Consider the following 16,379-nt stretch of genomic DNA (forward strand, 5'->3'; position numbering starts at 1 on the left):
CTGACAATAATAACTTAAAAGCAAAGTTTATAACCCAAACAATAGAAGTAAATGTTTTGACATTTACTCACTTGTTTGATTCTTGCTCAAATAGTTTCCTACTCCCAGTACGCTTGGATCTCCTTAGGAGTGGTTGGAAAAAAACCTATTTTTAGTTGAGTTCTGAGAAGAGACAGTGAAGTGTCGTCTCAGACGAGCATCTTCAGCAGGGCATGTGGCCGAGGAAAAACCTCAGTGTGGAAAAAACAAGTTACAGAGCTCAAAAGAAAAGGAAAAAAAAAGAAAAAAATATATATTTATCAGGGCCAACAGCAGGCTCATAGTATTATTATTATTGTATTTATTTTGAAAATACTCACTCACCTGGCTGGGATATGTGGTCTTAATACTACAGCACCACTTTTTGTGGACAATAGTAATTAGCAAGTTTGTTTATTCACTTTTTCATTTATCTACCTTCATTTATGCCTCCCAACAGAAAAGTGCAACGACCGTTTCTATAACGAGCGTGTAGCCGACAGCAGCTCAGCGCCCATGGCCGGTCAGCCCAGTGCCTCCCCCAGTGCTGACACTGCTGCTGGTCCCGCTACAGCCGCCTCTCCCAGCAGCAGCGGAGGTCTTTCAGGTCGAACATGCACGGACTATTAATTGCTCGCCTTTGGCCGTAGCCGTTCCGAGTCAGCGCTGATGCCAATTGGTTGGATGGCTGGGAAGAGCCGTGCTGCCAGCCCGCGAAGCCTGGCCTGGGTTATTTCCCCAAGTCAGCACTTTTCAACAGCACTGCATTTACTTAAGTCAAATGCGTTCCCATGTAAAGTAAGGAGAAGGCTGCACCAGCAAACTGCCGGAGCCGAACACGGTAACTCCTCGCAGCTCTCGCCGTCCCGCCCTGCCAAGCACACAATTACTGCTTCACCAGGAAGAGCAAACAAACAAAAAAAAACCCTGAAAACTTGAGCAAATCAGGCAGTCTCCACAATACAGAGGTGGTTTTCTAAGGCTTAATATATATAAAATTACATTATGCATGTGTGCCACAGTGTATGTGCATTGATGTGTTTGCATATATTTTTATCTCTGTAACACAAACAGCAGGACTGACTTATTTCTCTGAAGGCTTGGGAAGTTAATAAAATTAGAACAAGGCTGAAAACTCAACAATTCATAAAAAAACTATTTATACCATTTTTTAAATTTTATCACATTACAGCATTGCAGGGTAGAAGACAACGGCCAACACCACCAGCTGGAGTTCACAGTGTTGCCTGTGAATGTTGACATTGCCAGGTGAACCCGGCACTTTCTGATTTCAGAGCTTCCCAGCCACCTTGGCCCCATCCTGGAGCAAGGACTAACACAGTGCCTCAGCTCAAACAGGCTTTTCAGTGATGCACCACAAATCACAGAATCACAGGCTGGTTTGGGTTGGAAAGGACGTTAAAGATCATCTAGTCCAACCCCCCTGCCACAGGCGGGACACCTTTCACTAGATCAGGTTGATCAGAGCCCCGGCCAACCTGGTCTTGAACACTTCCAATGGTGGGGCATCCACAACTTCTCTGGGCAACCTGTGCCAGTGTCTCACCACCCTCATTGTGAAAAATTTCTCTTGCGTCCAATCTAACCCTACCCTCTTTCAGTTTAAAACAGTTGCCCCTTGTCCTGTCACTACAGGCTCTGGTAACAAGCCTCTCTCCGTCTTTCTTATAAGTCCCCTTTAAGTATTGAAATGTCTCAGTAAGGTCTCCCTGGAGCCTTCTCTTCTACAGGCTGAACCATCCCAACTCTCTCAGCCTTTCTTCCCAGGAGAGGTGTCCCAGCCCTCTGATGCCCTAGGGTGCATCTCATCAGGTCCCATAGACTTATGTATGTCCAGGTTCCTCAAGTGGTCACGAACCTGATCTTCTACAATGGAAGGGACTTCACTCCCCCAGTCCCTGCCTTGAGTTTTAGGGGCTTGAGAGATGTGGGAAGAGAAATTACCATTGAAAACTGACGCAAAAAAATTGTTGAGTACAATCATGCAACACATTTTTCTGGTTGTCAGCCAGCCAGCTCAACAAGCCTCACATCAGTGAAGACGCAACTTCAAATACCCGGGCCTGACTTGTGTCCAAATTCTTTCCAGAGAACAAAGATAACAGAAGATAACAGAAATTTTTTACGCAATCAAGGACGTGAAACAATTTCTCCTTCATCTACGTACATTTTTCCGGATTTAACTCATGCATGTTCAGGAATGCTGCTTTAGAAATACTCTTTGCAAGAGCTCCTTTGACTAGCATCCCTTGAGAAACGCTCCTGGAGGAACATCCTCTCTCCCACCAAATGATGCCACAGCTTGAATTTGGCATGATTTCCCAGGTGACCTGTCACGCCTGTGGGTTACTGTACTGTAGGAAGAGAGAGCAATGATATTAGACATAACTTAATTAAAATAAACATCCTGTAATCTGGATAAAGCAGCAATATTCATAGGTAACAGACAAGCACTGATCAAAATACAGGTTATCCCCCTGTTCCTGTATCAAAAGCAGGCTGCACACCTGACCATTTAATTAAATATTCTTTAAAAGGAAGACAAACCCTTCTAATGACACAAAATTAAAGGAAGCCATGCAATCCCTACAGCAACAAATTGTATGTGAATCAGGTAGCAAAACTGCTCTGCAAGCACCACCAGGTTGTGGGGCTAGCAAATGGAAAAGCAAAGAATAAATAGGATCAGAGCATTTTTTTTTCCCCCCTGTGTTTGACCCTGACTGTTTCACTCACAATGATTTTTGACATGAGATTTTTATTCAGCAGAACTTTGGAAGAGTTTATTTTAAAATTAAACTTCAAAAGGTTTCACTGAATCGGTTTTTGATTTCAGCCTGAAGGCAGGGAAAGCTCCAGCTGACCCCAAACTGTTTTCAGCAAATAATTTGCTAAAGATATTTCTATTGATCCAAATTCCAGCCAAGATGTTAGATTGACACATACAAACCAGAGGTAATGCAAATTCATGTTTTATTTTTATGCAGTTATTCAATTGGGATAAATTAAATGCCTTTGAAACTAAACAGCATGTTGCAAAAAGGAAGATGACTTTAGTATGAACCACAATTAGATGCTTAATTTGCCATTAAGAATCAGTAGGCATTTTTCATCAGGGAAGCAGAAATTAGATTTGACTAATAGATATGGTCATATTACTGTAGACAACATTCCTGGAGGAGCTCAGAGTTACAAACAGGATTAATAAACATACCCATAGATTTTATGTGGAAAAAAATTGGTATGAAAAGAATCACACACAACTTGAAACGAAGACCTGGTCTTCCTACAAGGTACTGCTCCTTATGGCGCACGTGCATCCCACAGCCATGGCACGGAACGTACCTTCTCTGAGCACAGAGACCGCTCTACCCAGAGACAGTTTTGAAAAGGCAGAGTTTTGGGTGACTGCACACATTCAGGATACTTGCCTCCTTCAAAATGAGATCCAAGTCTGGCAGAAATCTAGAAAAACACATCTACATGTGATGTTATAAAAACTTCAAGCCACGCTCTGCAAACTGGAAGTTGTCTACCACCACCCTGACCAGCGACGACCTCAGGGAAAACGTGCTCTAATGATTCCAGCACTTCAGTCCCCGGCTGCTGTTACAGCATGTGAATGAAAGGAGCAGACCTAAAGCTGCACTTGCCATTTTTCCACTCTCAGTGCTCGATTCTGTGATTAAAGAATGTAACCTTAAGCAGGTGTATTGTAAAAACCTTGACGACTTCTCTCCAAAGCATCTTGCATGCACGCATTTTAAAATTCACTGTAACTGCCTGAGCTAACTGCATAACTAGCCAAAGTAGAAGGCTGCTCTCTATTTCAGGACTGCCTGGTGACACCAACAGAAATGTTATTCGGCCACAATTTCACTTATGTTTTCAAGCAAATTATCACCAAGAGGAGTTCCGCTCCTCTCTGGCATTGGTCCACGTATGGTCCACCACAGCGTTTCACCCTTCCATGTGTTAGCACACAAATTGAGATGCCAATGCAACGAGCCACGAGAGGGAACTTAATGACTATTAATCTAGCCAAAACCAGCTTAATTTAACTCAGGTTAAATTAAATGCATATGACAGCTTACGTTATGTGAAATGACGACCTCGGTTTCACAACTGCTTGCTAAACAGTAAGAAAACCTTGCATTTACTAAGTGTGATTCAAGTATGTTTCTTGGGGCAGGAATCCTCCTACATTGGTAAAATGCCATCTGTTTTTACGTTGCTCGCATGAAGCACTGTCTGAGCTACAGCCCTGTGATATACCACAAACTCTTCAAAACATCATTTCAGAAGAACAAAGTCAATGTAAAGAAACAGACACCAATTCTAAATTACAACACTTTATTGCAGCATTGGCAAAGGTCAGATTTCTGAAGCTGGTGAAGATCGGGCGGCATTTCTGTATGAAATGTTACAATTTTACAAGTCTCTCTTCCTACATGCAGAAACCAAAAACAGTGGTAAAAAGGATTTTAAAAGAGCTAAAAAAAGAATTAGTAACATACAGATGAGCTCCTTAACTCAATTAACTACCTCTACCTGAAAGCAAACAAAAAACTATGCTAATAAATAACAGATTGTCAGAAACAGACCAAGAAACCTCCTTTCTACTTAGAAAAAAATAAAAATTCTACTTTTTTTCCAGACTTAAATCTTTTTTTTTTTTTTTAACTTTTTTTTTTTGTTTTAATAGACACAGAGGCTTATCAACCCATGAAGATCAACAAAGTATCTGGATCCACTCCTTGACATCCTCCTGTTATGCTGACTGGCACATTTTGGTTTTCAATGATACATACAATGGGCTCAACTATATCCCTGTCCTTAGGCTGGTGTCAGGCTGTTCCAAGCAGTATGAGTCAACACCCTGTGTTAATCGACTTCACATTCTATTTTAAACCTTAACAGACATTTTACCTCCTTGGCTCTTGAGTTTTTCACCCCTCCCCACTCCCCACCCCCTCCTCCTTGCTCATCTGGCAGCAAAAGGTTATTCCTTAATCAAAAACTTTCTCGCTGAGGAGTGTTTGATAAGAAGTTATCCTACTTGTCAGGGTTTTCTTTTAGATTTCACCGTTTGCTCTATGTTTTTCTACGGTAGATTTGCAGCCCCCAAAGAATATCCTTCCAACACAAAGTGCTCGAATTGGAGGTAACGTAACTTGCGTCAAGTTTAGAACTTTGTTCTCCCACATACTGAGCTGTCAAAGACCTTTTCCATTCCAGTGTAATCCATCTGAATTTCAGGTTGATCTTTGTTTTTACCGAGCTGCTCACTGGTCAAGTTAACCATCTCATTCATTTACTTCTGCTCGCATAAGAAAAATAACCCTTCAAGGCGGTTCCCATAACAAAAAGCTTTTTTTTTTTTTTTTTTGGTAGGCCATGACTGGAAGCTTCCACTTGTCCTGTGTGGGGTTGGGGGGGAAGAGGGGAGGCTGTTGTTTCTGCCCCACGGCCCCAGCCTGTCCCAGGTTTCGATTCTGAACGCTCTAGACTGACATGCTGAGATGTGTCCACTGCTCGCATTTAATCGCCGGAGGACTCCACTATCCACAACATCAGAGATACAGGACCTAATGAAATGACACTTGCTGCTGGATCAACGTCTCCTAAGAAAAGAAAGGAAACAATAAATAGTTTAAATAGTTTCATATGAGATCTCCAATACTGTATGGGTGGAGCAACCAGTGGAATCAACTGCTAGTGATTTTTATATTCTTTTAGCCTCTACATATTAAAATTACTTATTTCCATTATCTACACAAATTTTTCAAAAGGCCACATCAGACAAAAGAAGGTAGATAACTTATATCAGAAAAAAGTCCCCTACGTAATTTCAGCAGATCAGTCTAAAACTGTTCAGCAAGACAGCTGCTTTATCCTTATCCTCCCAGATGAGATGCTAAACTACTGAAGTGCACAGCTGATCTGTGAATTTGTTGAAATACAAGTTATTTTAAATAGTTTTCATCTTTTAGTGCAGTTTCTTAACGTTTAGAAGTACTGCAGAAATGTTAGAGGGGCCTTTCTAGAGTCAAATAATTGTTTAGAACATTTTTAGAGAGTCGACAGTTGTATTAAAATCTTCGATCATCCCGTTCATGAAAAACATGTCCCTACCAAGAAAAAGTCACATTTAATTCTCTTAAGAATGTAAATATGCATTGGAAAAATTACACAATTTGCAGGCATGTGATTCAACAAGACCAGAGTAATCAAGCAGTAATGCTAACCTAGTATGACTGACTCCAGCACAACTGTCAGTTACTTTATCTGGGCTGGTTTTCAGTTGATTTCTAGACTGCGAGTTAAAATCTAGTAGTACAAAGTAAAAATTAGACATTTACAATTACAAGAAAGCTTCAGGGCTACACCCCCAAGTCTTTTACCATGTAAACAAAACAGTTCATGTTTCTTTACATTAGTGCATAAACCTAATTCTACCGTTGGTGGGGAGGGAAGGAGAAAGGCTAGGACTAGCTGCATGTATCTAACTTCGTAAAAATGACTCTTATCCAAAACAGCAGCTGCCATGGCACGTTGGCGGCAGGTAAGGCAGAGTAAGCGTGTTTCAATTGATTAGGGGGAGACGCTGCTGATAAAAATCTTACTAGCAGTTTTTTGAAAAACACATATTTCGCACAACATTCCTCTCCAAATTAGTAAACTTGATCCAAACCTATATTTGGCAAGGTCAAACTTTGCACGTAGCTGTAATTAAAGACATCTTGAACTGTATGCGTGAAGCGAATCAATTTTTTGCAACCTACTCCCCCACCTCCCTTCCCTGCTACCACCACAGTTATTAATTTGTATAAAAAAATCTTATAGTCATCTTTTCAACAGCACTGCATAAGTATTAATACTGCCTACCTACTCCATGTGATAGAGAAACATACAGATACACTTTTACCTAACTATGGCCGGAGTAGAAAACTGGAATGTGTAAAAATGCACAGAAACATTCTATCATAGTATAGGCCAGGAAATAATCACAAATCCATTGCACATTGAAGTAGGGAGAATTTAAGGCAGCAAGACAACATTAAAGCTTCAACTGAAATGTGCCCAGCAGAATACATGAAATCAAGTCCTTTCTGCACATTGTAGACATCACAAAATAACAAAAAATTCCTAGTATTTCTTAATGTGAGATCTTTAAAATATACCACACACAATAATGTGATCATTTCCTAACAAATCTGAATTGCCAATTTCCACACTGTAAACATCACAGACTCCAATAATCCACAAAACCTAGGCTCACTTAAGTAAGAGAATCTTAAGATGTGCAAGTTATTTTATATTCTCATTTGTTCAGCAAAAATAAAATACTCTGACAAAATCAAACCGAAGTCAGAGTATGCAAAGTGGGCTATTATCAGGAAGGTATTATGAGGATTGGTAGTTACTTTCCAGAAGGCCACAAAGCTGCAGGGTTTTCTGGTTGGTTTATTATTATATATTGAAACAACTTTTTTAAACAAAGAGTCTTTATAAATGAGTATGCTAATAAATAAAATCTTGCCTTCGTTTCCCTCTAAACTATAATTGTGATCAGGTCTCTCTTCACCTTTGCTATATGGGTTAGGCTCACACCTACATTTGCAGAGCCCAACAAGCACTGTGTTGCCAAGACAAAAGCCTGAGGACCTCGCTTGTCTTACTCTTTTCTGTTCAATTCCAGTGCAGTCCACCAAAAAAAGCTGCAGGATTTGGAAATCCCTCCTTCAAGTTCCTACCCTGGGCTTTCCTCCCATAAAACAGCTGAAAAGGCAGGTTGGAATTTCTCTGCTGAGTTTGAATGGCTTTCATGGAAAGCTACACCGGCATGTGTACATATTAGGGAAAAGGATGTAGTACAGGATCAAGAATGACAACATGAAAAGGTCAAGACTAAAATACTGGTGAAAAAGACCACAAAGAATAAGGTGAACTGAGCTAGCACACAATTAAATAGAGCACTGAATTTTTTAGTATTTATGATATCTAGAATGTGAAGATAGGAGCCATTTCATCATAAAAATCTCTGAAGCAAGAGCAAAATATTACTGCTAAAGTGATGACCCTTTTTTTTTTTTTTGAAAAGAATACAAGAGATCATTGAAAATGACAACTAAAGATTTCAAAAGCAGCGTGATGCACCAAGGGATAGATTTGTCAGTTCAAGACAGTGCCACACCAACACCCAAGAGTTTGTCTAGTTTGAGACAGCGACAGCCAATGACAATCAGCTAGATTGAGGCTAACAGAGAAACTGGATTTAGACTGCCCAAGGCTTCTGCTATACATCAATACGAAGTGAATTCAAAGCTTCAAAATACTGGTCAATACATCAACTAGATAGCGGGTGAGGTATGAAGTGTGTTTGTCCAGTAGCTGAAACAGGAAATCACATTAAATTCACATTTTTCCTTATTATCTATACTCTGATTTTTCAGCATAAGTGAAACTCTTTATTATGAGACTACTTAGCTAATAAAATCCTAGCGTCCTGTTATTACCTTTACGTTTCATTTTTCTTTATTAAATGGGTTACAGAAATAAGAGTCGGATGCTTTCTAGAGTCAAATAATTGTTTAGAACATTTTAGAGAGTCGACAGTTGTATTAAAATCTTCGATCATCCCCTGTTCATGAAAAACACATCCCTACCCAGAAAAAGTCACATTTAATTCTCTTAAGAACATAAATATGCATTGAAAAAATTACACCAATTTGCAGGCGTGTGATTCAACAAGACCAGAGCTGGAGACCTGAAGTTACCAATTAACTTGATTGTGGTTCAGTTTGTCACCTTACGTCTGCATCCCAATGGGCCTTTTGGCACAGACAGGTCCTCTTTCTTTACTGTACTTTCAAAACAGCAGTGAGTTTTGAGGTTACTGCTTTTAATAAGGCGAGGTTTAACAAGTTAAAAGACTCCTTGGTAAGGCTCGCATCTCTGTAGTCAAATTTCTCACTGCAATTCTTTTTTCTTTCTTGGTAATCAATGTTTTTAAACAGATTTCATAAAAGGTGGTTATTTACATTTCACTTTATAAGCAAGCCATTTAATGGGCCTCAATCCTCTTCAAACAAAGGAAAAACTTTTTTAAAGTGAGAGGCAGTTCTCCAGAACTGTAAAAGAATATTTTCATCATAATCCCATCATCAAAACCCCTAGTTTTGTAAATTTTGTGTTTTCTGAAGGTATCAGTTTAACAGCTTGATAGCTAAAGTCCTCTTTTAATACACAAATGCTACAGAACAGGAGGCAAGAGTGAAAATTGTTGCCTTCCCAGTTCTGCTGAAACAAATCAAGGAACCCTACTTTTAACAGAGTCACAGTAAGTTATCTTTAAGGCCAGTCAGCCTTAAAGGTATGAGTCCCAAAAAGAATCTCCTCCTTGCAGGATTAGCAGGTCTTAAAACCTGAGGCTATACAAACAGGCAATTACAAATAAACAGCAGTAACCTCCTATCTTTGATCCAGCATTTTGTACATGCTAAATAGCAATTAATCTGACAAAGCCTGTCAATCTCACTGCATTTAATTCAATACAGAAAAAAGGACATTAATAGATAACAAATAAAGTAAACAGTGCAAAAGATTTCTCTCTTGTTTAACAAAATGCATGCTGTATAGCCACAGCCACCAATTCATTCTTCTATTTACTGTGGGTTTATCACAGGCAAAGGAGGCAACACATTTATGGGTGGTTTTTGTTTTAGTTTGGTTTACCACCCCACTAGACCAAAGCATAATCACAGAAAGATTTAGGTTCCAAGGGCCCTCTGGAGGTCATCTAGTCCAAATCCTGCTGGGACAGCAGGACTAATTGCAAAGCTAGATCCAGTTGTTCAAGGCCAAAAACATATGCAAGAACCCAGTGCTGCCTTCATTAATTTTTGAATCATCCATTAAAATAAGTAGATTTGGATTTAACTTTCTAAAAGGTGTTTGAAACACCGTGCTTAGGACATGTTTAGCAACACAAAAGTAAAGGTAAAAACACCAAGCCAATTTCTCTACTCTTAACATTACTTGAAATGCAAGAAAGCCCTCATCCCAACCTTAGCTACCAGAACCTGTCAGACCATACACTATAGTGGAATCAACCAGGAGACTTGCTCAGATTATCCCTAACCTCAGGAAATTTAAAATAAAAAGTTGCATACCTTAAAGAAAGTAACATACATTATTACTTCCAGTAGGTCTGAGTTACTGTTGCAAGAAAATAACATATCTGTCTTCTTCATATACAAAGAGGAAACAACGCCACGCAGCTCACTCATCATGTAAGTGATAACATCTGTAATTATATAAACTGGTTCTATCCTGTAGGAAAGCGAAAACTTCTCCAAACAGATACTAAAATTAATAGCTCAGTTCCTATTTTGCTCTGAGCAAACAGGAAGGTACTCTAGTGTCCTCAGAGTCCATAGGGTAACTTCTTAACTAAAACATGAGGGTAGTCTGGGCAGAGAGACTGCAGTTCACCCTTCAAAGTCAGAAGACAATCTTCAATGTATCCTACAAATCAGAAGCTCTAAAAATGTAGGTGACAGACAATCTATACCACAAGTGGTAAGCCATTGGTGGACCCACAGTCTCCAATAAATAAATCTCTGCTTGAATATCTTTCAGTTGGGGTTAAGAAAAGTAACATCCCCTTGCTACAGGCTAAGATGGCTCAACTGATGCATGACTGCAAGCCTGAGCACTGCACTATACAACAAATAAAATATGCCTGCTTAAAATAAACTTCCTGGTCCCTGCTCTAAGGAACTTACAGATTAAAAGGAACAAAGAGTAAACTACATAATACAGAACTACATCAGAGTTGCAAGCACATAGCACAGCTATTTGAACAAGCAAACACTACACTTGAACTGTTTGCTGGACAACATCTGACCTAGTTTACAGTGAAGTCCTAAATTATATTTTCCCAAAAACATTTGAAAATAAAAAGCTTTCAAAAGAACTGCATTTAAAAAAAAAATCTGCAAATATCACATCTACTGGTCTGGCTGCCGTATTTAAAGAATAACTGCAATGTGCTCCTTATACAGGTTGCAAGGCATTTGGGAAAGATGACTGAAGAGAAGACTGCATGGTTATTTATGAAACACCTGCAAGTACCATGGCAATTCAGTGTAACTGAATAGTTTGTACTTCTATGACAGTATTAGGCCACAGTGATACGAAAAAGCTAAATGGACAGCACTGCTCAAATTATCTAGTTCATTTTTAAAAAAATATTTATTTTAAATTGCAGTCTGTTTTCAAAAGAGGGGGTTTTTGTTCAAGCAGTATCTGTATAGGGTCTCAGTGGAGTGAGTGATCATCAGGAAGTTATAAAATTACTATAAAAATGTACCAGAAAGAAGCTGGCAATGTTACTGTAACATAGGATTAGTACATTAACTTATTTGTAGTTTACAAAGACCCATTAGTAGGTAAACTCTCCCTTCCCAGTTGCTACTCCTATCTATCCACCTCCAAAATTAACTTGCAAAGAAGAGAAACACGAAAGCAGCCTGGGTTCCACCTGAAACTCTGTCTATTCAAATTTGTGCTGCAGGGTTAATTTAACAGTTTATTCGCAAGTTTACTTCGCAAGTGAGAAAAGACACAGTGAGATATATTAGAGCTGTAGAATCACTATTAGGCAATCTGGAATGACTCTTTTCACGTTAATACTGGTTTTGGTATGTTCTTGCACACCATAAATCAAAAGTTCTCCTCCCCCCTCCCCACCTTTACTGTATTTACTTTCCATTCAGGGCTTCAAATCCAGAGGTATAGCTTTCAAATTCACCAAACTGAAAAAGCACAATGGGAATTTCTCTAGATACTCAAAAATATCCTCTCTCCCCTCTCACTGAGAAAGCAGACTTGCATCTTTTCTCCTATAAAAAGAGGCTCAGATTCTACCAGCCATTCTCAACAGAAAAATAATCCTCTTGCTTCCAAACTTCTGTCAAGGACATATCTATAGACACTGTGTTAGAAGCACAAAACACTGCTTGGTATTTTAACACAATGCTTTAGAATGGAAGCTACTAACAGATGCACTTGCACTACACAGATCATTATCCATTTCAATTATGAAGGTAATTACTTGCCTAGAACCAGAATTACTACATTTAAAGGAAGATTGTCCTACCTCCCACCGGTTTTAAAGATTAGATCTGCATTAGGTGCTCCCTTCGGATGCTGGTAACGAGGCCGCCGTTCACGATTAGTATTTGCTGGAGCTGGACGCTGTGCCAGAGACTGCAACATTTCTGTAATTGCATACAGAAGAAAGTTAAATACATTTTTTTATGCATCTTTTTAAAGAGGAACTTACACAAGCACATTTCACTGCCATGTGGTAAAAAAGACATCTTTACACTTTGCTATACATTAGGGTTAACACTCCTCAAGTTATTCCGCAACAGCTAATTTTAAAAAAGTTACTAAATTGCATAGACAGCTTTGACAAATCCAAGCTACCCCATAATATGAACTTGCATTTCCAGATGTTCTTACAGAAGGAACTGCCAGCAATGGTTTTCATCACAGGTGCTTAAGAAAGGGGCTGTGACCTTTTCTTTCTAAACATACCAGCCACCACTTTATCAATGATCGGGGACAAAGCTTCACAGCAGTATGAGAAGCCACACCATTAAACTACCCTGAAATAGTAACAACTGGACAACATTGCTGCCAATTAAGGACTCCGCAAGAAACCTGTCCTAAAATGAGGCATTGAGAAGTCAGGTATTTAAGTCCAAGCTAGCCATAATAGGATCCTTTTACAGAGAAGACAAGCACCTGAAGAGGGTGACTCAGCTGACCTACATTCCACCAGCTGTCTCATGGATGGAGTTGCTCACTTTATGATCAGTGAGAAGAAATAGGTGGATGCAGAAAGAAGCCTACACTACCCAGTTTAGCCCTGGACATCCATCTTTGGGGCAGTTTAAGCTAGGTAAGTATTGTGTTTTGGCATTTGGTAAAACTTCGTTTCTAAAATTTCGTTTCATTTTTTTAAATGATAAAAATGGCTCTTTACCAGGCTAAGTTAATGGTTATTAAGTACTCAGTATAATTACGAATACATCATAGGAACCCCCACATAACCTCTGCCTGTATGTTAGTGCATCTAATGGAACTTATTTCTGACAGTCCACCTGTGCAAGAAGCTACACTGCTCAGAAAACAGACGGAATAAATGAAGGGGAAAAGTGGAATAAGCTGTTAAACAGATTATGTTTGAAAGTCTGCTCTGTCTGGTTCTCTAATCTCTGGTAATCTCATTGGAGACACATACCCCTCACCTGCTAGAAACAAACACTGCTCTCACAATGACTTGCACAGGGCAAAGCCGGAGACTCTAAGGAGATTCTCTCGCCATTTACAAAATGCACGTGAAGCTTTCAGTAAGTTATCCACCCAGTCTTTGGGAAACTATCAATTATTTAATATACAATATTCATGTCAACAGTTAATAAACCATGTATTCACGCTCTGTATATTCCCCTATCAACACCTGGAAAAGGCAAAGAAAGCCATTCAACACTGACAGTCCATTTTTGTAAACATCATGAAATAACATCCTTCAAAACAATCCTGTATGCCAGGAGAGATCTCTGTTGGCAGTGACGAGACCCAGGAAGAAAATAAGAAGAGGTTATGGTACATTGCCAGCCAGGTGCTAGAAGCAAGCAATGAACGAGCAAGTTTGTGCATGCCCGCCTCTTCTGTTTTCCACACTGTAGGTGAAAAAGTATCGGGATTTGTGAGAAGTCAGTTACTGAGAAGTTGAGTAATTGAGAAGATAACAGAAGGAAAAAATGGCAAAGGAGTACAATGTATTAGCTAGCAGAGATCACCCTTCTTTGGTTTTAGTGAAGAAAAACATTAATCTACACAGAAAAATACTAGTCTAAATTAGCAAGTCACCCAGGTCTTACTATTTCTTTAAATTAAAAATGTTTGTAATACTAATAAACATTGCTGAAGTATTAAATAATTATCTGATACTACTTTGAAGTACATTGGTGAATTTTCATCTGTTAGCTACCCTGTGCAGATGAAAAAACCTAAATGTACATGCAAATGTTAGGACACCCCTAAGGCATTCTTCCAGAAATTTTGAGACTTCTTCCTCCATTGGTAACCTCAAAGCTTGAAACAGAAATTTAAAAGCAACTCTTTCTTTCAATGTATATGTACCAACCTGTTACAGGCAAGCCAACTTCAAAAGTAACAATCAACTGCACAAAATCTAAATAAAAAATAGTTCCAAAGAGGAATGTAATTTGGCCTGTTTAATTTAACCTGATTAAAAGGTCCTTTTTAGTTTGTTTTTATGGTGTATATTACCCAGGTTAATAAAAAAGAATCAACAGCTGTTTTAAAAATGGATGTCAATTAGGGAACCTATTTCTTCTGTGTTGATTTTCCTCCTATATTAATGCTTTATACACAGCACCCAGAAAATCTATGAGAAAGTTAAAAAAATTGCCTATTACTGGTTATCAATTGGTATCAGTTGTCAGATTAATTTCTCTTGGACAAAATCAATGTGATCCTTTTTTGGATAAGAAGCACAGTTGCTCACAATAAAATCTTAGATTAAACAACTGATTTTAAAGATACCAACAAAGTCATATGACAAGGCATAAAAACCCAAATGCCCTGACCAGTAAAAATATCAGAAATATCATTAATGAGGAAAAACCCACAAAAACGTCCAAGAAAAGCACTTAAATGTCTAATTCTAGAGTCTACTGTTTCTCTTCCTTTTTCACAAGTGGGCTTTATAAGAGGGCAGTGTCTCAGAAAAGAAGTTTTTAAGCTGATTACGATGTTTAATACTCAGAATATATTGTGTTACCATTTCAGAGCTCTGTAGGCACTCACTTTGGAAAAATACTCCTTTTTACGATTACAGGTTTAGTTCTTGTACTATCAAAGTTCTGAAAGGAGTGTTAGATTCCATAGTGCTTTGGAGTTAAAGCTGCTTTAATTTACATTTCCCATTTCTTGATGAATAATGACCTTTCACTAAATACCTTAATTCACTAAATACCTTAAATGATATTTCCTGCTGATTAACTACTTACACTGCGATTACCACCAGACTGCAACATCTTTACAAAAAAGTAGAGCAAGAACTTTGGAGATATTAAATGGAAATACTAACATAAGAACTGAATACTATCAGTATTATTTGTCTGGCTTTGTTTACTATCTGAGTAAGCCAAGGAAAGTTGAGTCTGAAAAAAACCAAAACAAACTACCCAAACACACACATCAAGTGCACCAGTTTAGGGGCTATATGATCTGTTGTATTAACTGTTTGCTTCAATCTGTCCAGGTTCCAAAATGCCTGACTTACATACCTTTAAAAAACAAATGAGATCATATAATTTGTATGAAACCTTCATTCTCTTAGTATATTCTTATGCTCCAGATCTGTAGCACTCCTAGAACCTTTAGCAATACGAAGCTGAGGTGACAGTTTTTATTTCTCAGGTGAAGGCTACCTCTTAGTATTTGGAAGTCTTAGCACAACAGATGAAGATTCTAAATACTATTAATATCTAAAATACCTATTAATAATCTATAAAGCAGAGTTTAAGTTGCACAGAATTAACTCCTCTTGTATCCAACTCAATTGTCTTGCAGTAACGGAGAATAATGCCACAAACATCAGATTAATTTTGTGTTATATTATTTTTAAGGAAACAATCTCAGTTCTCTCCCTTTCCCAAAATAAATGCAAATGCTGAGATTTGAGGCCCACTTGAAAACTCCCTTTCATGGAAGAGCTATAAAAATTTCTTCAAGCACAGAGACCAGGGAGTAAATAATGAATGACTGAAACTAAAGTTTTCCATGAAGTATTGCAAATCAATGTTCAGAACTTGAACTGCTAATTATCACAAATAATATTTTCTGTAGACCCACGAAAGTTCCTCTGAAAATAAAAATTAAATACTTGGTGATTTTCTTACCCTGGTAGTCCTCTTGTTCTTGCCGTTCATTGATATCCAAGGTGAGCTTTTTCATCCTCATTCTCTCCTCCTGTTCAGCTTGCTGTTGGTTCCAATGGTTTGCAGCAAGTTGGGAAGACATTGGTACATTTAGGATCTTAAACTGCAAATGAAAATAAGTTTTTAAGTGCCCATCACAGAAAAAAAACAACCACAAAACAATCCAAAAAACAGAGGGGTTATGTTTATTTCTAGGTTATTGTGATGAGATACCTTCTACAGACATTTCTACTGGAAAGTGTGTTGTTTGTTGGTTTTGTTTGTTTGGTTGGTTTTTATTTTAAACTCTTT

The 16,379-nt window shown here is 38.5% G+C and overlaps 1 protein-coding gene across 6 annotated transcripts in view; it reads right to left on the bottom strand.

The window, feature by feature from the left end:
• Positions 1-4,375: 4,375 nt before the first annotated feature.
• Positions 4,376-16,379, bottom strand: part of UPF2 (UPF2 regulator of nonsense mediated mRNA decay) — a 68,530-nt gene continuing 56,526 nt past the window's right edge. For all 6 annotated transcript variants that reach the window (XM_075523069.1, XM_075522994.1, XM_075522911.1 and 3 more), the window contains 3 exons: positions 16,050-16,191; positions 12,206-12,326; positions 4,376-5,663 (listed from right to left, as the gene is read on the bottom strand). In XM_075523069.1, coding sequence (XP_075379184.1) covers positions 5,654-5,663; positions 12,206-12,326; positions 16,050-16,191 — 273 coding nt within the window. In that variant the 3' untranslated portion in view covers positions 4,376-5,653. The remainder of the gene's footprint in view (positions 5,664-12,205; positions 12,327-16,049; positions 16,192-16,379) is intronic.

The sequence above is a fragment of the Mycteria americana genome, chromosome 1 (genome assembly GCF_035582795.1).
Source record: "Mycteria americana isolate JAX WOST 10 ecotype Jacksonville Zoo and Gardens chromosome 1, USCA_MyAme_1.0, whole genome shotgun sequence".
Taxonomy (NCBI): Eukaryota; Metazoa; Chordata; class Aves; order Ciconiiformes; family Ciconiidae; genus Mycteria; species Mycteria americana.